Source organism: Hydra vulgaris, chromosome 02 (assembly GCF_038396675.1).
Source record: "Hydra vulgaris chromosome 02, alternate assembly HydraT2T_AEP".
In the NCBI taxonomy this organism is placed as follows: Eukaryota; Metazoa; Cnidaria; class Hydrozoa; order Anthoathecata; family Hydridae; genus Hydra; species Hydra vulgaris.
The window spans coordinates 21,617,898-21,642,500 of NC_088921.1; the positions used below are offsets into that span (position 1 = coordinate 21,617,898).

General features: G+C 26.3%; 1 protein-coding gene across 1 annotated transcript in view; it reads right to left on the bottom strand.

The window, feature by feature from the left end:
* LOC100209684 (uncharacterized) overlaps positions 1 to 24,603 on the bottom strand; it is a 42,987-nt gene that overhangs the window by 11,298 nt on the left and 7,086 nt on the right. The window contains exons 3-5 of the mRNA XM_065790287.1: positions 21,090 to 21,325; positions 19,759 to 20,016; positions 8,255 to 8,633 (exon numbers count right to left, since the gene is read on the bottom strand). Coding sequence (XP_065646359.1) covers positions 8,255 to 8,633; positions 19,759 to 20,016; positions 21,090 to 21,325 — 873 coding nt within the window. The remainder of the gene's footprint in view (positions 1 to 8,254; positions 8,634 to 19,758; positions 20,017 to 21,089; positions 21,326 to 24,603) is intronic.

Genomic DNA, 24,603 nt, shown 5'->3' on the forward strand with positions numbered 1-24,603 from the left:
AAAAGTAAGACACTAACGTAAAAAAAATTTCATAAAATGTTGGGTAGGTAGGTTAACAGAATAGATAGTTTTAAGGAGATGGAGGGTACTCAAAAAAACTATATCAAAATGTGAAATGGGGGGAGGGGGAAGAAGGGTCAAAATTCAAGCATATGTATATTATGTACGACCCCATAATTTGCTAAACTTTTCATCAAGTTACATATATTCTCAAAATACTTATTTAATCAAGCGAGATATATTTAATAATATTTACTCTAAAAAACATGTATTCCTCATTTTATTTTATTTTTAAAGTTAAATAATTACTGTTAAAGATTAAAAAAAAAGTGTAGTATTATCGAGTCAATTTTGAAATCTAAATCATTTAACGAAATTCCTTTCATTGTCAATTGTGCTAGATTTTTGATAAGAGAAATGTAAAGTACTTGCCAAATATGACATATAAATTAGGAAATATTAAATATGTTTGTTAACGCGCGCTTCAACACAATAACAATTTTAATTGCCATCTGCCTTGAATTATTGCAATAAAACATTATTTATTGCTTTAATTAATAAAAAGCTGTCTGTTATATGAATCAGTGTTTTTTAAAAAGGCTGATTTGCTCAAAACCCGTTTTTGAGAAAACTAAAAAAAACTCTTTATATCTTTTAATATTAAATATACAGAACTTGTGTAATATATTTTTAAAAAATATATGCAGGAATAACATCTTAGTACACTTTGATAATTGTTATAACATTTCGTTTGATAATAATTAATGTATGAAATTTCGAAAAATTGGCCCTTTTAAAAAAAATCGAGTATTTCAATAAGGAAAACAAATTAAAACTCCGTAAGAACTACAACTATGTACTTTAAAACAATGTTTTAACGTCCCAGTAATAAACACAATACATATATTTAACTAAATTAGCTATCAGTAAGAATTAATCTAGTTCCCCCTCAAAGTCACTATCAGGGATATTCTCACATTCATTAGTTGGCCAGGAGTACAGCTCGTTATAAAACTCGTTGAATTCTTCAGGAACGAATTGTTTTAATTTTTTAAGGTCTTCCACCTTCACTTTTTTCAGAGTAACTTTGCCACTTGTATAAGCCAAGCTATCCACCTGTAGAACAGTACCCGTATGTTTGGACATAAAAAAAGTATGACAGACCAAACCATTAATATTGGTGAATGCCTTAATGTAGCCTTTTTTATCATGCTCATATACAAAATGAAACAAGTTACTAATTGAAAAGTGAACCTTTTTTTCTTTTGGGGTATTTTTACCCTTGGTTTCTGAAGAAAAAAGATTTTTTGTAATGTTTTCGGCTCCAAGCTTTAAAATCAAAAAATTCAGTTGCATCTACAATTTCTTTCACCGCAAACTTTCGTGATCTGGAGCTGCTAATGATAAGCTCGGTGAGTTGATGCATGTGATAAAGACGGTCATGCGTTTTTAAAACACTTGAAATTATACCAAAGTCCCTATCACAAGGGAGGAAACTATGCCCTCTCATAGGAAAGAACTGTTCGACTTAATCAAACCTACCACTGTCAGTTAAGTATAAACAAAAATGTGATAAGGTTTGATTTTTATTTTGTCCACCACAGTTGTCACAAAACAAATGTTATGTATTATACTTTTGTCGAAGTGAGCTCAAATAATCTTTTAAAAAAGTCGCAACTTCAATAGGCCCTTTTCTTCCTTGACCTTCATGGTATATATATATATGACTTTTTTCTTCTTTAATGTTATGTATAGAAAAAACATTAACTGATAGCTGTCTCATGTAATAAAGTTGTTGGACAGGTATTTTTGGCAAGCTTATCGTCTTCATATAGTCAAATGCCAATGATAGAATGTGCTCCTCCTTTGAGCTATCTTCTGATGTTTCATGTTTTAAAGCATTGTAAAATTTTTTACTCCTGAGTCTTAATCAGCATCTAAATCAGTCTGCGCTGCTCTTTTAGCTACATTATTGAGATGTGGTGATTTCAATCTAAGATTTAATTCTTCGCACGTGCAACAAGTGTCCACTTGTGGGTGCCCAAACTGATAGTTAAAATTTGTTTTAAAATAGTTCCAGTAAAAAGACTTGCTCACTTTTAAATCTGGATTTTTATCACAAAAAAGTTGCCACATTAATTTTACATTTAAACTTGCATTGAGGTAATATACTTTTTTGCCTGAGTAATATGATTCCTTGAGTGGAAATGATCTTATGTGATTACTAACAATGTCATGAACATTCTGAGAAAGATAATTAGTAATACCTTTTCCTCTTTTATCTTCAGGGGTTATTCCAATTACCTTAGGGTTCCTTATTCTCCTTAATCGTTTTTCACTAATACTTAAGACAGATAAAAGTGCCCTGCAACATATTTCTACGCGTATATTGCCTGCAATCACATGATAGGAGAAGCTATTTGGCTGCTTTGGTTTTTCAAGACTCTTTTGATGTGCCGTTCTTCTTTTAACTTTAGTGACATCTATCAATCCTTGAATATAAAAATCTTGTTTGTCTTTGTTTTTATATCATAAAATTTGGAAAAGATATCCACACAGTTAGCCTCTCCAAAGTTTTCCAAACACTTTTTATTGCACCTTAAAAAAGAAATCAGAAAAATTGATATACAACTAATACGCTTAGTTTAGAAAACGCTTTTATTAAAATACACAGCATTATCTATAATCTTAAACAGAGAACAACATTGCCACCAAAGTTGTAGGGAAATTGACCAAATCATATTAAGTGTATTTGACTTTTTAGTGCTTCCACCTATGTTATACTCTCAAGAACTATATAAGCCTAGGCTTACTATAACAAGATAACTATTCAGTGTATGTTAACTATCTGAAAAAATAATCATAACAAAACTTAGGCATATCAAACTACTATTCAAGAAAAGTTTAATATGTAAAACCTGTAAATTATTTACTTTAAAGTCATTTTACTCATCATACCTGTATGAAACAGGTATACCCATATCTAAGTACTATAGCTGGTTTGAACTTAGAGTTAGGTTTTAAGGTGAAAATATTTTAAAGTATGCTATTCTATAAATTTTAGACATATAAACATATAATATATTTAAATTAATTAAACTTATGCTTTCATGAAATTTGATTAATGCTTCAAAATCTTATAGTATAGTATTTTTTATAATTTTAGTAGAGTTTCATGTAAACATTAAAGTTATGATAAGTTTAAAATGATTTAAATATACTATATGTAAATGTATATATATAGTGTGTGTGTGTGTGTATATATATATATATATATATATATATATATATATATATATATATATATATATATATATATATATATATATATAAATATATATATATATATATTACATTGGATGTTTGAAACTTACCTGCAAGTAAACTTAGGGTACTTTGATGGGACTTTCCTTTATGATTTATGTATGACTGTCCCATTAAACGCGCTTGTTTTATTTTGTTATGTTTGTATCACAAGGATATTTTTCTTTCCTCTTTCTAGGACTTGGAATTACGAGATCCATTAAAATTTTTATAATAACAACAACACACATGAAACTGTTTACATTTTCCGCGTATTGCGCCTAAAAATACGAATCAGCTGCAGAGTAATTTTTTTAAAAAGGGCGTATTTGAAGCAAACTTGCCCTTTAAAAAAAAATCAAAAACCTTCAGGTGGCTTTATTTGTGTAAGAATATAAAATTTAAACACATTTTTGACATAAACTGATGAAGCTATCATAGAAGGACACAAAACACACAAAAAGTTAATTTCAAAAAAAATGTCAAATCAGCCCTTTTAAAAAACACTGATTCATATGCTCTGTTATGCATTGATGATCTTTAAAAAAAAAAACTTTTTTTTACTTTACATAGCCATTATGTACAAAAAAGTTAATGTTTGTTATTATTACTATTATAACTGCGCACATCAGTTTATACTTTAAAGAATGTTACTTAATTTGTAATACCTGCAGCGATATTTATTTCCTTTATTTCAACGCAACAAAGGCATTCTTTTTCAAGTGACATAGTTTTACAATATCCATATTTACACCATTGTTTAGCCACAACACTTAAACAGCTTAACTTTGACGTTTTAGCAATATCAATATTCAAATTTTCATAGCTGATACGATTTTCAACTATTTTGGTTCTTTTATCAATACAGGTGTTTTTGTCTTTTTTTAAAGAGGTTTGAATCAGTATGGAGTTGCCGACATTTTAATCGTTTAGTTATGAAAATCCAAATGCAAAATACCAAATTACCTTAATATTTATATGGACATCATCAAAATTTATCAATTTCCACTAAATTGACATACTTAATATTTTTTAACAATAAATTAAAAAATTCAGCTATTATCTCTAATAAATGATGCCATTTACCAAAATTATTTATTAATTAAAAATTTTAAAAATTTTAAAATGTCATTTCAATAGGAGAACATAGCAATAAACGACTCAGATAAACTAAAAAAATGTTCCCATAATTTACATAAAAAGAAAAAAAGATTCAGAATATACAATAAGGTGATCAACAACTTTTTTTATATATTTATTTTATGAGTGTAATATAAAAATCTTTATTTGGTTCTCGCGCTCTATAAAAAAATATTTTTATGTTTAGGTTACTATAAAGTTCATAGGAAAGTCATACGATTGATAATAAACGCTATTTAAAAAAAAAAAAAAAAAAACAGTAACAAATCATATTGATTAAAAAAAAAAAAATTCTCCAAGAGAATTGCTAGTGTGGAGATGGCGAGCTTCGAGTAAAAAAACAAAGTTTGTTTTTCTTGGTATGCATTTATTATTTTGTTATACCTAAAAAAATTCTGCCCAAACATTTTTTTTTATCATTCTCTTTAAAATAAACACAACTTGTCTAGGCACTTTGGGATCCCTTTAACTTACATTACACAAATTTAAAATAAAAATGTGCTTTAACTAAGCACCATTATTCAAAACTTTAAATGTAAAGATGTAACATTTAATATTCTTTCGCATATATTATTAAAAAACTTGAGTTTTTTAACTAAATTAAGAAAAAAAAAAAATTTATCATGTTTTTGTTAACTTACATTACATGAAAATTGCAATAGTTGTTTCGTTATTTTCAATATATATTATAAAATACATATTTTTTATAAAGTATTTAACTTGACCAACAACAATATGAACATGTTAGCTCCATTTTCACTAAATTATTTCCGATTATGCAAATAAATTAATAGTTAAAATAACATTTTACAATGATACCTTTTTATCATGCAACAATGAGAAAAACCGTTACTTTCGGTGGCATAAAACTATATAAATTAGTAGAAATTTAATTATCAGATTTTTTCCATTATACATAGTGAAAAAAATTTGATAAGTGATTTTCTAATAATTAAATTTATCATTGTTCTGTTTTTTTAAAAACATTGAGGTTTCTATATTTAGAATACATTTAAAATTATATATATATATATATATATATATATATATATATATATATATATATATATATATATATATATATATATATATATATATATATATATATATATATATATATATATATATATATATATATATAGTCCCTGGCCAAATTATTAGACGCACTTGAGTTTTTTAAGAATTAATCGCATTATACCAGTTTATATGCAGTACATTCACATTTAAACATGGATGTGATGGATTTTTATGTAGAAAATTTCATCCTGACTGTGTTGTTCAGACTGTGAAGCACCCTACAAAAGTGATTATTTGGTCAGTCAGCAAAGGCACTGGACGTCTGTACATAGTAAATGGTATGATGAAGCAAGACCAGTACAAAAATGTCTTGCAAAATCAGTTAATTCCGCAGCTCCAAGAATGGTTTCCAAATGGGGAACCATTCACTTTTATGCAAGATGGAGCTCCCTGCCATACAGATCGATCTGTCAAAGCTTTGTTGGCAGAGCAAAATATTCCTCTGTTGGATTGGCCGGGTAATAGCCCAGATCTGACCCCCATAGAAAACATTTAGGAGTTGATGAAAAGAGAAGTGGCTAAAGATGTCATTACAAACAAACCTCAACTCATAGGAAGAATAATTTACGTCTGGAATCATCATCCTTGAATGCAGGAGACGGTACAGTCCTGCATTGACAGCATGCCGCGCAGAATTAAAGCTCTTCTAGCTCTTCTAAAGGTGGCTCAACAAAATATTGACATTTAAGTATACTTAGGTCCGTTTTCTTTAAAGAGTCAATAAATACATATTGTTCTTTCATAATAATGTTTTATTTGTAATATAATATAGATGATTAAATGGATAAGCAAAAAACATATATTGCAACTGGTAAATACACAAGTCCTGTATGGTTATTAATTTGGCCAGGGACTGTATATGGTTTCCAACCATGAGACATAACTAAACTACCATTTATTTTAAATACTTTGATTGATTTTGAACATTGCAAAAAGTGGTATGAAAATTTTTTTGAGAGTAGTTGCTTGAAACAATAAACAATAGATCCTAAATAATGTTTTATGATTTCCCTAGTTTATACTTCAATCACAAAATTGTTTAAACTTCACAACTCTAAATGCATCTCAGTTTTGCTTTTTTAAGCACTTTTCATTTTTTTTTAATTTATAATAATTTTTTTATTAACATATCTTTATATATGTTATGTATGTATATATGTATGTATATATAAATAATTAGTAAACAAAAATACTTTGCTTTCATACTTATTACTTAAAGTTTAATGTCAATCAGTGTTAAATCAGAGTCAACCAGTGTCAAATTAGCAAACATGTGTTTACCCCATGATTTAGAATTAGCAAGTTATATATATAAATATATATATATATATATATATATATATATATATATATATATATATATATATATATATATATATATATATATATATATATATATATATATATATATCATTGTGTTCTATGTTTCATTAAAATGAAAGTTACACAGTAATAAATCATAAGCTTAATTAGTATAGTCTTAGTATGCTTGGATACAGTCATCCTATTTCAGGCATGTCAAATCATCAGAAAGAACAAAAATAATCTCATCCTTTTCATTTTGCTTATTTTTATAGATGTTAAATAGAATATATATATATATATATATATATATATATATATATATATATATATATATATATATATATATATATATATATATATATATATTAAAGGGTTTATAATTTTTTATTAAACGTGAAAGTTTGAGTGTCCAACTACTTATTTAATCAATTTTTATAATGATGACATTTTATATAACAAAAATAAAATAAAACCTTGTGCATTAAATTTACTGCACTTTTGCTTATTTTCATATTAAAATTAAATTCATAAATTATTGTATTTTATATATATAAAATATTTATTAAATAAATATTTTATATATAAATATCATCACATTTCCATAGTGATATAAATAATATTTAATTCTGCATAAGTAGATTTCATAATGCTGATATTTTTGTTTTTAGAAGAATGCTTTTCTTTTGTATCTTTTTTAATTCTTTTGTAATATATAAATGACTAGTGAATTGCAGTGATCAAGATAGTATTTTCAAAACAGTATGTTTGCTTTTAAGGTTTTTCTATCATAATGTAAAATATTATAGAGTTATAGCTTAATAGAAATTGCCTGTACTGCTCTGCTACTACTATTGTACTGCTCAATTTAGTATTGTAATTTTGTTGTTATCCAAAATTAATTAACTTTTTTTTATAAAGAAATTCATTTTATTTGTTTTTGCAATATGGGTTTTCATACATATATTACCTGTATTAAAAATTAAGAAAAAGCGTTTTTTTTTTAAAAAAAAAACATTAGGTTTTCCAGAAATGTTATTCCCAATACTAAAGTATATCTTTACAATGATGCCTAAAAGAAGCTGCGAGAAGACACCTTAAAGACATTTTTAGAAAAAGATATTTCAGCCTTATAATCCAGACATAAAAAAAAAATATTTTCAGGTTTCAAAAACAATTGTATTTTATTTAACATCTATAAAAACAAGCAAAATGAAAAGGATGAGATTATTTTTGTTCTTTCTGATGATTTGACATGCCTGAAATAGGATGACTGTATCCAACCATACTAAGTCTATACTAATTAAGCTTATGATTTATTACTGTGTAACTTTCATTTTAATGAAACATAGAACACAATGACCTAGTTAATAAACTTTAATATATCAATTTTCTGATACCACCATTTAAATAAAATTAATTAACTGTGTACCTGCAACCTTAAGATATACAGCAAAATATCTAAACCGAATGCAAATTTTCAAAACACGCAAAAATGATACCATCAAGCCAATTGCAAATATACATTTGTGAGTAAGGTAAGATGCTTTTGTTGAAACATAAGCATCAATTATTCTTGTAATAATAATAGCTGCAATAATAATCAACATACTAAATTCGTAAAAAATCCAAAATTGTTGCTTGTTTGCAAGACTAGGTGACCCTTGAAGCCTTTCTATTTCAACATCAACATTTTGTCGGTCACTAGGCCATGCCGGATGACAATATGGATATTGTGAGCGAAGCTTGTGTCTTCTCATTTCAACCCATGCTGTTTGGGCTTTAACGGTCTCCCTAATTCTTGTAACATCCTAAAAAAAACATGTAGAAATATTCAATATTTATAAACTTACATATTCAATATTCTTGTAAAACCACAATTAAAATATAACAGAGCATAAGAAACTTTAATATTAGCTTAAAAAGGCATCATTGACTTTTCTAGAACACATCAGAAAATTAATGTGAAGTTTTTTTTTAAAATTAAAAGTGTTAAGTAATTTGTAGTCATTTCTTATGATTTGCCAACATGATCATTGGAAATTAACACCATATTAGCAATACTGTGAAGTAGTGAAAGTAGCATAGAAGTAATAAAGCTTACTAACTAAGATTAATTACAAACCTTTGATTGGATAAGAAGCCAGCATTAGTCACTCATCAGTTGAGGGTTCATTAAAGATATTATTGATTTTTAATTATATAAAAAATCTATCAAGATTAAAAATCAATATGTTCAAACTTTGATTCCTGATAAAGAAAATCCTATTAAAGAAATTATCAAGACTAAAATCTGTCTTATCAAGAAAAATACTCATTAAGACTAACTGTCGTCATGGAAGAAACTATCAAGATAAGCAAGAGAACAAGTTATTAGCCTCATAAATAGGGATGGCAATCCCGGGATCCCGAAATCCTGGGATTACAGACAAATTCATGATCCAGAAATCCCGGGATTAGTCTCTAAAATTTCCCGGGATTTCGGGATTGTAATAAACAATAAATAAAAACAAAAATTGATTAAACTTAATTTATTTATTTAAAATGTCTAAATTTTCGCTATAAAATTTGTTGAGCTGCTTATTCTCCATGCAATGTTTTCCTTTTATTTTTTAAATTCTTAACGTTGGCGTGATTGTCACAAGTTCTTTAACATTAAAAGTTATCAAATATGGAAGGTATATTAAATAAACTTTATTTATTAATTCGAAGTATAATTGTTTTCACATAAGTTCATTTTGAATTATGAATAAAGATAATTAGTCAATAAATAGCTTAAAATATCACTTTTTTTTCCTCAATAAGATAGAAATTAGCCTAATATCATGACTAACTACGCTGAATTCAACAGCACAAATCTCATATGGAAACATTTTTTAAAAGGAGCAGATGAAACAGCCTTATGCAAAGTAATTACATGCAAAAAAATATTAAAAATTGCTGGTGGTTCAACGAAAGGTCTTCATACCCATTTACTTTCCATACATAAAATTAAATTAACATCACAGGAATCAAGTTTATCCACGACACCTTCAACTTCAAAAGAATTATTAGAACCGAAAAATAAAAAACCGAAAATCACAAGTTACTTTCCAACAACATCGAAAAAAGATGAATGCCTACCTGAAGTATTTGCCCGAATGGCAGCAAAAGATGGTATATCATTTTATACAATTTGCAACTCTTCTGATATACGAGCTGGGTTAGTTGCACGAGACTTTAAAAATGTCCCAAAATCACGAAACACTATTCGAAAAATGGTGTTAGACTACTATGAACAGGTTAAAAAACTAGTTATAAAGGAAATAATTGATCAAATATAAAGAGGCTTCAAGTTTTCCTTAACGCTTGATGAGTGGACTTCTTTTGGAAACTGCAGATACATGAATGTGAACGTACACGAGTTGAAAAGTTATTGGAATTTAGGTTTGATTCGCATTTTAGGATCTATGCCAGCAGAAAAGTGCGTTTCACTTCTGAACGAAAGACTCAACAGTTTTAAAATAAAACTTGAGGACGATATCATTGGTATTACCACGGATGGTGCAAGCGTCATGAAGAAACTTGGAAAAATTATAGAAAGTGATCAACAACTATGCTTTGCCCACGCTCTACAGCTGGCAGTAATATCAGTTCTTTATAAAAATGACCCCAATTACTTGGAAATCGATGAAATTTTAGATGATGAGCACACTACCTTTGCAAGTTTAGAGAACCACAGTGATGAAGAAAAAGATAATGATTGTATTAATGACTATGCTTCTGAAGAGGAAGATTGTATTCAAGATTCAAATAATTCATTTTTGTTTAATGAAACCTCTGAGGTTACTATTAAACACCAAGTTTTTGGACCTGTTATAACAAAGGTCAGGAAAATTGTAAAAATCTTTAAAAGGTCCCTAACCAAAAATGAAAATTATTTACAAAAGTACGTAAAAATTGAGTTTGGAAAGGTCATCCATTTGATTATGGATTGTAAAACCCGATGGAGCAGCTTATTGCTTATGCTTGAAAGATTTGACAAATTAAAATATTGTGTTAAAAAGGCATTTCTAGATTTAGAATTGGATTCCAAAATTGACGATTCAATTAAGATGGACGAAAATGAATATAAAATTGTATCTGATTTAGTAGCACTTTTGACTCCTGTTAAAGCCACTGTGGAAGCACTTTGTCGACGAGACGCAACTTTAATTACAGCTGACATTGCATTAGAGTTTATGTTGACCAAAATAAAACAACAAAAATCTGAAATCGGGAACAAACTGTATGCTGCTTTGAGTCACCGAATTAAAGAGAGGAGAACACCATTAAGTAGCTTAGTTTATTATCTTCATAATGGCCAGGTTACATCAACGAAAATCACAGATGTTTTTGTACCAAATACAAGTAATCAAAATAAAAAGATTATAGTAAGCATGATAAAGCGTTTTCATCCCGCAGATATAGCATCAGCAGCAGACAGCAGTTGTGATGTTCAGCTAAACCAGGTTTTAAGAAGCGACGAAGGTGATAAGAAAGTCAAAACAATTAGTGAACAATTAAACGAAGTTATGGAAAAAGGATTGATAGCTATACGAACAACACCTATAAGGGTAGAAAGTATAACTTCTAAGATTCAAAAAGAAATGTTTTTATTTGAAAGTGGTGGCACAAGAGGTGATCACCTTCAAAAAGTGTATAACTATATTCTATCTATACGACCAACAAGTGTAGAGTCTGAACGAGCATTCTCAGCCGCTGGGTTTTTATGCTCTAAAAATCGAACACGATTAAACGATGAAATGATGGACGCTTTGAGTTTTTTAAGGTGGAGCTTTCAAAACGAATTACAACTCTTATATATTAATGTATACTTATATTATTTTTAAACATTGTTATTTTGTGTTATCGTTTAAAGGTGTTATTTATAGTTTAAATTACTTTACTTCATCAGTTAAATTAATCATATAATAGTGTTTGATAATTAAAAGTTCTTCGCAGGCTTTATCTTCTATGATTGTAAGTTTTTCATTCAATCCCGGGATTTCCCGGGGACAAATTTGTAATTCCGAAATCCCGGGATTGAGAATTTCCGGGATTTTTGCCATCCCTACTCATAAACGATGTTTCGAGGCTTAAAGAGTATAACATTAATACCATTAATAGTGGCATACACTATTAATGGCCACAAATTCACTATTAATAGTGAGTCACAAGTTTATTAATTGGCAGATGAACTAATCAGCTCTATATAAGAAATGGACTTTCACTAACACTGAAAATATATGTGTGCATATATATATTAGTTATACTAAATATTGGGAACTTTTATTGATATTGTCTTATAATTTTTTTAAAAAAAAGGTCATTGAATTTTGGGAATTTTAAACCCATTGGGAAATGTGATATATGCAGTGCTATTGAGCTGGCTAACACCCTGATATATAAATATACATTTATATATATATATATATATATATATATATATATATATATATATATATATATATATATATATATATATATATATATATATATATACATATATATATATATATATATATACATATACATATATATATATATATATATATATATATATATATGTATGTATGTATGTCGGTTTGTATGTATGTATGTATGTATGTATGTTTGTCTGTGTGTCTGTATGTATGTATGTATGTATTTATGTATGTATGTATGTATGTATGTATGTATGTATGTATGTATGTATGTATGTATGTATGTATGTATGTATATATATATATATTTGTATTGGTAAAAATACTTATCTAATTTCTAATTGTTTCACAATCAGTAGGCTCATCAGGAAGCTTCCTGATAAACATACTGATGGTAAATCAAGTTGTTGAAGATTGAAATTATGTAAGTGTTTTTACTAATTTATTATTGCTCTGTTCTTTAATAGCATTGAGCACTCTATTTGTAGAAAACACTAACATAATATATATATAGATAAATATATATATATATATATATATATATATATATATATATATATATATATATATATATATATATATATATATATATATATATATAGATTATATATATATATATATATAGATTATATATATATAGATTATATATATATATATATATATATATATATATATATATATATATAACATAACTTTAAACTTTACAAACAGTGACATTTGCTTTAACTTTTTTCAAACAATAGCACTGATGGTAAAACAACACTAAAGTCTTTAAAATGAACATCAAATCTTTAAACTAAGGCAACTTGTGTTTTAACGATTGTATATATATATCAGGCCTTGTTACAAGGATTCGCTGCATAACGAAAACGCGTAACGCATTTCAAAGTAACTCAACTCAGCAAATATATTTTGTATTGTTAGAAGTTATATTGTGTCACTAGCGTCTTTTCAAGTACCGCATTGTAATTAAAGCTATTTTATTAACGCGTTAAAAATCATACAAACAGTTTGTTTTTTCTCACTATAACAAGTTACAAATAAAATCTAAGTTCCTATTTGAAAAATCATTTTTATTATTTTTTTCAAATATGAACTAAATTTTACTTTAAAAAAAATATTTATTTCATAAAAGGTAACATAATATTTGATTATTTTCTTATAATTTTACAGTTGGTTTTTGGTTATTTTATTAACTGTTAATAAATTTTTTCTTATTTATTTTGTGAACTCTTTTTAATAATGTTATTAAACAATAAAGAGTTTTTTCTTATTATATTCGTGATCATAATTTATTTTCATAAATTAAACAAACATCATTAAAACTTTACATTATTGAATTAACAATAAACAAAATATCTTATTAATAAAATATTTACATCAAAATAAATCGTGCATTTTTTAAACTATTATGACAATAAATAATTTTTATATTTAAAAGGAATTTATATATTTAATTCCTTAAGATAAAACTTAAAACACTTTATTTTCTTTAACTAATTTTTGAAATTAAACACAAAAATTATTAAACAAACTGCTATTAAAAAACAAACTGTTATTAAAATATCTATTAGTTTACAATTGCGGTTAAATGCTTTTACTTACAACATTATTTCTTCTGAATAAACGTCACGTAAACAATATTAAAAGTTAATTTAAATATTTTAAAAGATAAAAACGATATTTGCTTTAACTTTTTTTCAAACAATAGCTCTGATGGTAAAACAACACTAAAATCTTTAAAAAAACATCAAATCTTTAAACTAAGGCAACTTGCGTTCTAACGATTGTCAACAAACTTGTAGGCAAGTAGACGTTATTACAGTAGAGTTCATTCCATGGTAAATTTTCAGTTTATTTGCCAAAAAATAATATATACACGACTTACCAATGTGGTAAAACCATGCACTTACTACTCGAGTATTTGGTGATAATGGATAATTGCGTCTGGTGGAAGTTCTCTTAATTGTAACACACTTGTGCTAACGCTTTTTTGATATGCGAAGAAATTTATATATATATATATATATATATATATATATATATATATATATATATATATATATATATATATATATATATATATATATATATATATATATATATATAAGTATATATATATATATATATAGGTATAGTCTAAAACTCTTCCAGCAATGCAATCTTTGTCTCCTCAATTGTTTTGTTTTTTCAAGTTAAGGAAAATTTTGCAAATTGCTAAGTATAGTAAATATGGCGGGTGAGTCATAAATGTCTTGTGATTTATGTGTCTTGCAAACAGTTTGTTCACATGGTTTACAATCTACAGTTTGTTTACATGGTAAATAAACTGAAGATTTACTATGGAAAAACTGCTAGCTGTACCTAGGCCTACCTGCCTACAAGAATCTGTTCTTATACAAAAGTAAAGATTCATTCTACATAGAATCTGTACTTATAAGTCTGTTATACAAAACAAGTTCGCTGTAAAATTTGCAATTCAAGCACTAAATTTCTGTAACTCTATTCTTTTTTTCTAGTAACTGCCAACTTAATAGTGGTTACTTGCAGCCTTGTTGGGAGTGAATCAAAAATTAAAAAAAAAAATGATAGCATTTGCTTTATTTAGTTCTTTGTTAAATCAGACCAAGAATTGTTTAATATAATTAAGAAAATTACAACAGTAAAATCTTTCGTAGCTTATATATTGATTAATTGAAATAAATTGTGGTGAATGACATGTGATATGTGGGTGAATGATGTGACGAAAAATAGTTGCATTACTGGATATTTTTAAAATAAAAGTTAACAAAAATATTACCTATGTTTAATGTCTATGTTAGAGTGTTTGAATTCAAATCGATTCATGTACACAAAGTTATACATGATAAAAAACAGAGCATATACAGTGCTAGTGAAAGATGACACATCATGTGACATATCATAATTAAATATTAAAGTATGATAATAATCAAGTAAATATATCATAAATTAATATTAAAGTTTTTGATAAGAATTATATTTTTATTTTTTTTGTAAATTTTTTTAAATAAATTTACATAAAAATTGTATAAATTTATTAACAAACAATACTGACAATATACACAACCTGTAATAAAATTTTTTATATGGAATTAATAATCTCTATACTGATTCAAGTACATATAGCTTAACAAAATAAATGATTGTCTATTTTTGTAAGGTACTTGAGAATTCATGTAAAGAATTGCTCAGATGCATCTGGAATCAGTGGGAGTATGTTCTGATGCATACTCTTCAATCTCTATATTATTCAGTAAAAACAAAAAAACAAAGATTAAAAAAATTATTTAGAAATTTCATAAAAAGTGAGAAAAGAAATATTATTGATTGAAATCTTAGTTAATGTGGTTAAGATTTTTGTCTAAAAAATTAAAACCATTAACAACATGCAATTATAGTACATCCTGCAATGCCCAGTATTTGTAACATTTTTGTTACATGAAAATCTTTTTATTATTTTTCTTATTTAAAAAAATAATTATTTAACAAAAAATTGTTTTCAAAATTAGCATTTTTTTTTAATCCTTCCCGATTCTGTATGGCGCTGAATGACATCTGTTTTAAACAACCTTCTTTCTATTATTTTATACCTGTTCTAAACAATATTCTTTTTATTTCTTTATACCATCATTTCTATTTCTTTATACAGGCTTGGTCGGGAAGCGGGAGTGATCGCTCTCGATTACTGACCACGGAAATAATATTTAGCTGCGAAAAACTGGCCAGGGTTTGTAATTGTTTTGAGATCATTTAAGTTTATGAATGTCCATAAAAAAAAAAATTTTGTTTTACAGATACATGGAAACATACATAAACTTGAATGTTCTCAAAACATCATGGTGCGGAAGAATAAAAAGAATATCCGCAAACACTAAAAACCTGCCAAATCTTTGAACAAACTAATTGTATTGGTTTAAAAAATACGCTGACTAAGAGAAATAAAGTTCTAGAGTTATCTGTTGAATTGTTAAAAAAATTGTTTTATTTGAATTTTGTGGATATTTCTAGCATATACTGTTTTAAGAACATATATCATACAAACTAATACTTTAATACTATGGCTCATTCTCGGAGCCACATCAGCAAAGCCGTAAATCTTTTAAACTAATATTTCTTGTTTACAAAAATAAGTGTTTTAAATATATACTTTTTAAATTGTCAAAATTTTGAAAGTTTATTATGTATTATTGATTTTTATTTTTATTAGTATATTCTTATTTTTTAGTTAAAAGTATGCATTTTTTATGTAAATAAAATTATGTGCATCTGTTTTTTATTCTAATGTAATCTTTTAAAGCAATTTTTACAATCTATTTGTTAAACAAAAAGACTTTGAACAATAATTGTGTTTTCAATGAAATTTTTAATAAACATTGAAGTTTAATAAGACTAATTATGAAATAAACTTAAAAGAAGTTTCTGGTTACTAAACACAAACATGCATACAATGTAACTCGTGCTATATATATATATATATATATATATATATATATATATATATATATATATATATATATATATATATATATATATATATATATATATATATATATATCTATGTATGTATGTATGTATGTATGTATGTATGTATGTATGTATGTATGTATGTATGTATGTATGTATGTATGTATATATATATATATATATATACTCTTATATGTTGTCTGAAAGTTTTTTCCATATTTTGTTGACAAAAAGTAAAAATTAAAATGCAAGACCGGAATTTTTTTTATTAATTAATAGACCCCCTGCCCAAACCAAACCCTCAGTCGATGCAGCAGCACTCCCTTGCGGGTCAGGCTAAAAGATAGTAGATGTAGTAGCACTCCCTAACGAGTCAGGCTATAAGATAGTCGATGTAGCAACACTCCGAGCATGATTTACAGTGAAAAAAATAAAAATAAAAACATTTTATTAAAAAATTAAAAATAAAAACATTTTATTAAAAAAAATAAAAATAAAAACATTGTTAATATTGTTAAAAACATTCAGAATGTTTTTAAAAACATTCTGGTCAATTAAATTTGCGTTTTTGTGGTTTTTTTAAAAAACAATTAATTTGTAATTAAATTAATGGTTTTGACTTTCGTCCAACACGCAAATGTTGGACGAAAGTCAAAGGTAATTAAAAGTGACGTATGTGTTGGCGTAAGAATCACTTTTTTCCTTCCGCTCTTCCCAAAGACAACAAACTATAGATCTATATATATATATATATATATATATATATATATATATATATATATATATATATATATATATATATATATATATATATATGCATATATATATATATATATATATATATATATATATTATATATATATATATATATATATATGTTTAGAAAGTTATGAAATATAAAGAAAAGTTTTCAAGTTCTTACATATTGGTTTACTAGCTCTAAATATTTTTGCTTCAGTTGCGATTCTTACAAACTCATTACCTTTAAATTAAAGTTACTTTTTCTGTTTCAAATACTGATTAAAATTAAAAAGCCCACTCGCTAAACATCATTAGTGATATTATGAAGCAGTTCCGCTTCCTCTTCATAAAGTATTTTTAGTTGATTTCTATCTTTTTAGTTGATTTCTATCTAGTTAATTTAATTTCTACAGTAACAAAATGATTTAATTATTTGATTATTCATTTTACTAAGAAAAATTGTTTCAAATATGCTAAAAATTTCACGCGAAACATAAAATTGTTATTAAAAAAATTAACTTTTTTATATATATAATAATTTAGCTTAAATAAAAATAAAGCATTAGTTTTATTAGAACCTTGTTAGACTTTTCGGGGCCGGGGCTATTTTTATATTGGATGCCTTTTTATGTGCCACACCGTAAAAATGACTAAAAAAAAGTCTTCTTGACTATTTTGGGGCCCCTAACATTGCAGGGTCTGGGACTATAGCCCCCTTTAACCCTAACCCTTCTGTTCAGCACTGGAAATAAGACAAGAGTATATAAATAAAAACTATATTAAACTCCTTATTATATAAAAAAATATTAGCTTCCTTATTTTATTTTTTTATATAAAGTTTTTTATATAAAAAAATGTCGCTTAACTTAATAAAAAAAACTATAAAAGAGCGATGTTTCGAAAATATTTGTTCTAATCGTAATTTATTTTGCTTTAAGTTTTTCGCGTTAAAAGGTATTTTTTAGATTATTTTTTTTTGTAGCTGTCTCTTATTGGTCCAATTAATCTTTTTTGCGCTTTTTTTTTGTTTTTTGAAATGTTCTCAAAACGACTAAAAAATCTGGCCAGCTTTTCGCAACTAAATATTATTCCCGTGGTCAGTTATCAAGAGCGATCGCTCCTGCTTCCCGACCAAGCCTGTTTATACCATCATTTCTATTTCTTTATACCATCCTTTATATCATCATTGGTGTTTCTCCTTTTCTTCTTCATTTCCATCCTTTAAAACTATTATTCGCTACTGCATTGGTTGGCTTACTGCTTTTCAATCCAATTTTGTGTATCTAATTTTTTTTAGATCTTATCAAAGTGTTTGAAAAGTCTTTACATGTTACTAAAATGGTCATAATGACATGTGACTAAGATGGTCATTATTATTATATTAATCATTATTATTATATTAAATCGTTATTATAGTAATAAATTATAGCAAACTAACTTATAATTAAAATAATTATAAATAGTAGTATGATTGAGAAGAATGTAATTAAAAAACAATTAAAATAGGAAATCAATTAAAAAGTTTGTGGACATATATATATATACAGAGCAAATGTAGTTCTGTGGTTTCAAACTTTCAGTAATGTTGTTCTGTGCTTTGGAAAAAATTTTGTGTGTTAAATACTTAATTTTTTTTTTTTTAAACATTAAAAGTAACTATATTTGCCAATATCTTTAATTTTTTTATGCCCAACAGAAAAACTATTTCTCTTCAATAACAAGTTCACTTCATTTTACTTTTTTTATTAATTTATTTTATCAAAGAAATACCAAAAACATAACAGAAATTGCTGTGGAAAAAAATGTCATACAGCATTCAAATGCAACACCATGAAATATATTACCATGATTAAACCATGAAAATGCTCAATACCTGATACAGCTTTATAGCTTCTTAAATATACATTTATACATATTACCTGACACACAAAACAATACATGAAAAGTTATTTTATTCTAAGTGCATTAACTTTAGATGTAAAAACTAGAGCGCTACTTAATTCACAGTAAAGTATATTGACAACTGATGAAAAAAACTAAATTAGAAATAGAATATATAAGCATGGTAATACCAGCAAAACAGAACTTTAAAAATTTTATAAAAGTTAAAAATGTACAAAGAAGTACAAAGGATATATCAATTTATGATATAAAAAATATGACCTATACAAACTGTTGTGTATTCAGAATGACAGACCAATAAAAACTTTTTTTTTGAACTAAAAAAAAAATCCCAAAAAAAAACAAAAAAATAAAAAAAATCTACCTCATAAAAAAAAAAAACTGCAGCAGCAATGATAATAATTTCCAAAATAATTTTCCAACCTTTCACTTTAAGAGGCTTGTAATAAATTCCTGATGGATCAAACAAGTAAGCTAAAACCATCCAACATGAGAGGTAAATAAATAATATAAACAACTGGCGAAGAGTAATGAAACGACCTAGTTTTTTCCATTTAACTTCAAGCATTGTTTGAATCACTGGATGCATAATAAGATCATACTCATCATAAATAGTAATCATCTAAAAGATAAATTATACAAATGTTATATACATTAATCCTATGTGAACCAGAAATTTTAACATTGATTTTTGCATCAAGCTGTCAATATATTTTCTAATTGAATCAAATCTCGAATCTCAAAGAAGTTTCGTTTTATCCCTATTTCTAATACTTATTAAAATTTAAAAAAAAGTAGATATTTTGCTCAAATGTATTCAGTTGGAGATTTAAGGTAACTATTTATTATAAGACCTTAAGATTTTTTCAGAAATCAATGTGTTTAATGTTTATTTGACCTTTTATCCCTTATAATTAAACATCAGGCCTCAGTAAGAAGCATTACAGTGTACTTATCATATGTGTGTGAAATGGCAACTACATCTACTCATTTATCAAATATTTGCTGAGCAAAAATTGATAAACATCTCATCTCTTTGAATATTTAAATTGTTTTTTGATATTTTTTAACTGGTATTTATTAAGTTAAGATTAAATAGTAACTAATTCTTGCAAATAAAAACATGTTAACCACAATTGTGATTTTTTTTTTTTTTTTTTTAATAAACAAATTGTTAAATAAATTTTTTTCAAAACTTTAGATTTAACATGATTCAGAAAATCAAAAGTTTTAATTTAATTTTAAAGCATTGTAAAATGGTTTTGCAATTTTTCTTAAAGAAAATGTTTTTCTTAATATTTGTATATTAATTTAAATCTTTTAAAACATAGAAGTTTTAAAAGATTAAAATGTGTGAAAGCAGGAAAAAAAATTTTTATTGTTTTAAGAAAGAAGTGTTTTTGTTTATGAGTATTCTTTTCACAAATGTTATAATTTTTTTTTTTTTAATTCAACATCATCCCAAGTTCTTATTTTATTTATGACTAAAGATAAAAATTTATTTGTGAAAATGAAATAAAATTTATTTATAGACATTAAGTTTATGAATATCTTACTGGTAACTGATAAAATAAATCTATAAACTGTTTTTATTCTTTACTCAAAAAGTTCATTAAATACATGAAAAAAAAATTAAAATGTGAGTAGGTTTGAAAAAAGTAGCTAAATAACAAACATAAAAAATAGAAACTATACCTCAAATGGAACTTTTGTAAAATTACCAACTTTTGAATTAGGATTTTTTTCTAAATAACTTAAATAAACTTCATTTCTTCCCAATGATATATTTGCAACTTTAAACTGATTAAGGGCTTGATAAGCTACATCTTGCATTTTTTCTATTAAATAAGATAGGCAGAAATTGCCATCATTGTCATACACCCCAACAGGAGCTTCAAGGTCTAACAAAAGTTGTGCAGTTTTAGAAGAACCTTAAATACCAAAAACAAATTATACACGTCCCAAAAATACAACTTTTTAACAGAACCAAAAGGTTTGAAACCTATCCTGGTTATATACCTTGAATAAAAAAATGCAAAGTTTTAGGTCTCAAAACCATCAGGAAGTGTTAGTTGTAGATTTTCATCTATCAAAATGACTAATATTTAAATAAAACAATCTGAAGAAAAAACAGTTTATTTTGGTTGAAAATATATTTTGTTTGAGTAGAGTTTAAAAAAAATTTTAATTTAATCTAAAATATTTTTTGCCTGGAGTTATGTTGTTCAAATTGATTTTTTTTTTAATTCTTTTATCCACTGTCTTTATTTTCTTAAGCAACCACCATGATGTTTTGTCTCTAACTTTCAATAAAACAGTCTTTCAGGAAATCTTGCATTATACAAATATTTTGTTCAGAGCAGTCATTTATGCACTGAATATTTGAAACAAAATCTTTATAAAACTTGAAGCTGGGATAAAAATCTTTAAATTTTCCATCAGAGATCTAAAACAATATATCTTTTAGATTAAGATAGAGTATGAAAAAAATATAACAGCTTTTTTTTCCAACAAACTTGAGCAAATAAATTTTCTTGTTAATGATTATATCATCTCTAATCTCTGGTTTCTTTATTTTAAAATAAGAAACATCCTTTGGATAGGAGTAGTTGATAAGTTTTCTTTAGCCAAGTACCATGTATGCCTAATTAACATCATTATATAGTGCCTTTAAGATCATTAGATGCCTGGATTATGATAGATGACTTCAGAAATCAAGAAATTTAAAATATTGCTACAAAAGGTGCAATTTGTTGACATCTACCTTTCAAAAATTTCAGCTTCTTATGAGTTCAACTTAATTCACATAATCTTATATAGTCTGTTCATATGCCCAATGAGGTACATATGTCCAATGAGGTAATATCTTCATTGCATACCTGAAGATTTTTAACAACATACCTATATATATAAGTTCAATTCCACTATTAGGTGTACCAGTGTTTAAAGCAGTTGTATCAGTACAAACAGCAAATATGTTGTTTTTAATTTCAAAATCTTCTAGTTTCTTTTTTATTTGTTTTGCTTGATCTTTGGCTTTAGATGAATGAAACGCCTGGAACACTCCTAGCAGAATATCACTACATTTATCTTCAGGAGTCATAATGCTTACTTTCCTTTCCATTTTAACAGTAATAATATTTTTAAGATCCCATTTATAACACAATTTACTATGAAAGTGAAGCAAGAGTTTCTTACCAATTAAATAATTTTTATAACTATTTGTAATTTCTTCCTTTTTGTTTTTGATGAAATGAAATCTTTTTCTGTGTGTTTCTGATTTTGATAAAACTTTTAAATTATGCCTGGCATGCTTCAGAATTGAAGAAAGAAATGCTGGATGACCTCTTACACTTAAATAAAATCTTGTAGCAACTTCACGTATCACTATTATTAATCCATCCTCTGATATTGACAGGTGCAGCTCATCAGATCTTTTTTTTTTTTCTCTCGTTAATGGTACAGGGAATGTTTTTTCACTAGGTACATCGAATATTGAATCATTAGATGAATTTGAATCAAAATATATTGATTCTGTATCAGAATCAAAGACAATACAATTTTCAAAAAAATTTTATTATCTATGATTTTTCCTTACGATCGATTCTCTTTTGGTAAATCATGTCAATATCCTCAGTTATATATTTTTCTGGTTGACTCTTGGTCAGTTAAGAATTCAATATCCTCTTTAATGGCATCAGGTGATCGTTGCAATTAGCTTTGATTTTTATTACAACATTTTTGCAACCTATGTCAGAAAGTTCATTTGAAGTTTTTTTATAGTTGGTTTCATGAATCAAAAGATTTTCTTTTAAAGAGAGTTCAATCCAATATGAAAAGTTCAATCCAATATGAAAAAAAAGTTCAATCCAATATGAAAAAAAAGTTCAATCCAATATGAAAAAAATTAATAATAATTAACACAACTACAACTTTAAAAGAGGTTAACGGTTAAAATAAAAAATAATTACTTAATGTAAACTACTGTTCAATCAGTCTTCTCTCTATTATTAGCAAGGTCTTTCAGTCTTTGATCAACAAATTTCTAACATCTTATTTTGAGCCTAATAATTTACTGTTTGACAGTCAATACGGTTTTCAGTTTTTATGTTTTATGGCTGACTTAAGCCATAAAACATAAAAACTGCTGTGACTGAAATATCACAGCAGTTAGCTAATTGCTGTAGCTGCCTCAATCTATCATGACTAATAGATGGAGACAGCATGGCAACTTTAAATGTAAAATTGTCTTCATTAATAAATGCTTCATTCACTGACAAATAAAATGGCTAAAAATGCTTCATTTACTGACAACTCAACTTTATATTTCTGTCTTGAAAAAATTCTTTTTTCTTTCTATTTCTTAGAAATAGCAACTTATCTTAAATTTGATATCACTTCTAAAACACCTTGAGACTTGCAGTAACTTGTGAATTTTAAACTCAGTTATTTACAGCAAACAACTATCACAATGCTGTCAACATTCCTTCAATAATGAATGGCAACTCTCTTACTGAGTCCTCATTTTTATGTCTCCTTGGATTATCAATCACTACTAAGCTTTGGAAAACTTAAATACAATAAATTGCCAAGTTAGCATTTGCTAAGGGGGCTTATTTTTATTGTGCTTGCTATTATCTTACTCCTGATTCCATCTTCTACCTTTACAAATCTCTTATTCATCCCTGTATGGAATACTGTTTTATATTTGATGCTCTTTCTCTTCTAGACAAAGTTTAAAAAAAATACATTGTAAACGTAGTTAGGCCTGCTTTATCTGTCTAGCTTAAGCCTCTCATCATTGTAAGGGTGCATCTCTTTGTCTTTTTAACAAATACTTTCATGGTCGCAGCTCAATGGAATTATTATCATTCAGTAAAGTTGCATCCTTATACTGATCTGTCTCCGCAGGCTCTAAAAATCTTTATTCTTCTATATTTTTTCCATGCACTTTATTCTTTTAAAACTCTCTCCCATCTTTATGTTTTCCTGACTCATACAACCTATAACTTTTTAAGTCATCTGTCCACCACTTTTGTGCACTTTAACTCTATTCTTGATTTTTTAGTAACTACTAACTGAATAGTGGTTGCTTGCAGCCTTGTTGGGAGTGAATTAGATTTAAAAAAACACTTTGAACAACAATTAATATTTTAATATTTTTTTAAATACTCATTACAATTAATAAAACTAATAATCAAGTAAAATA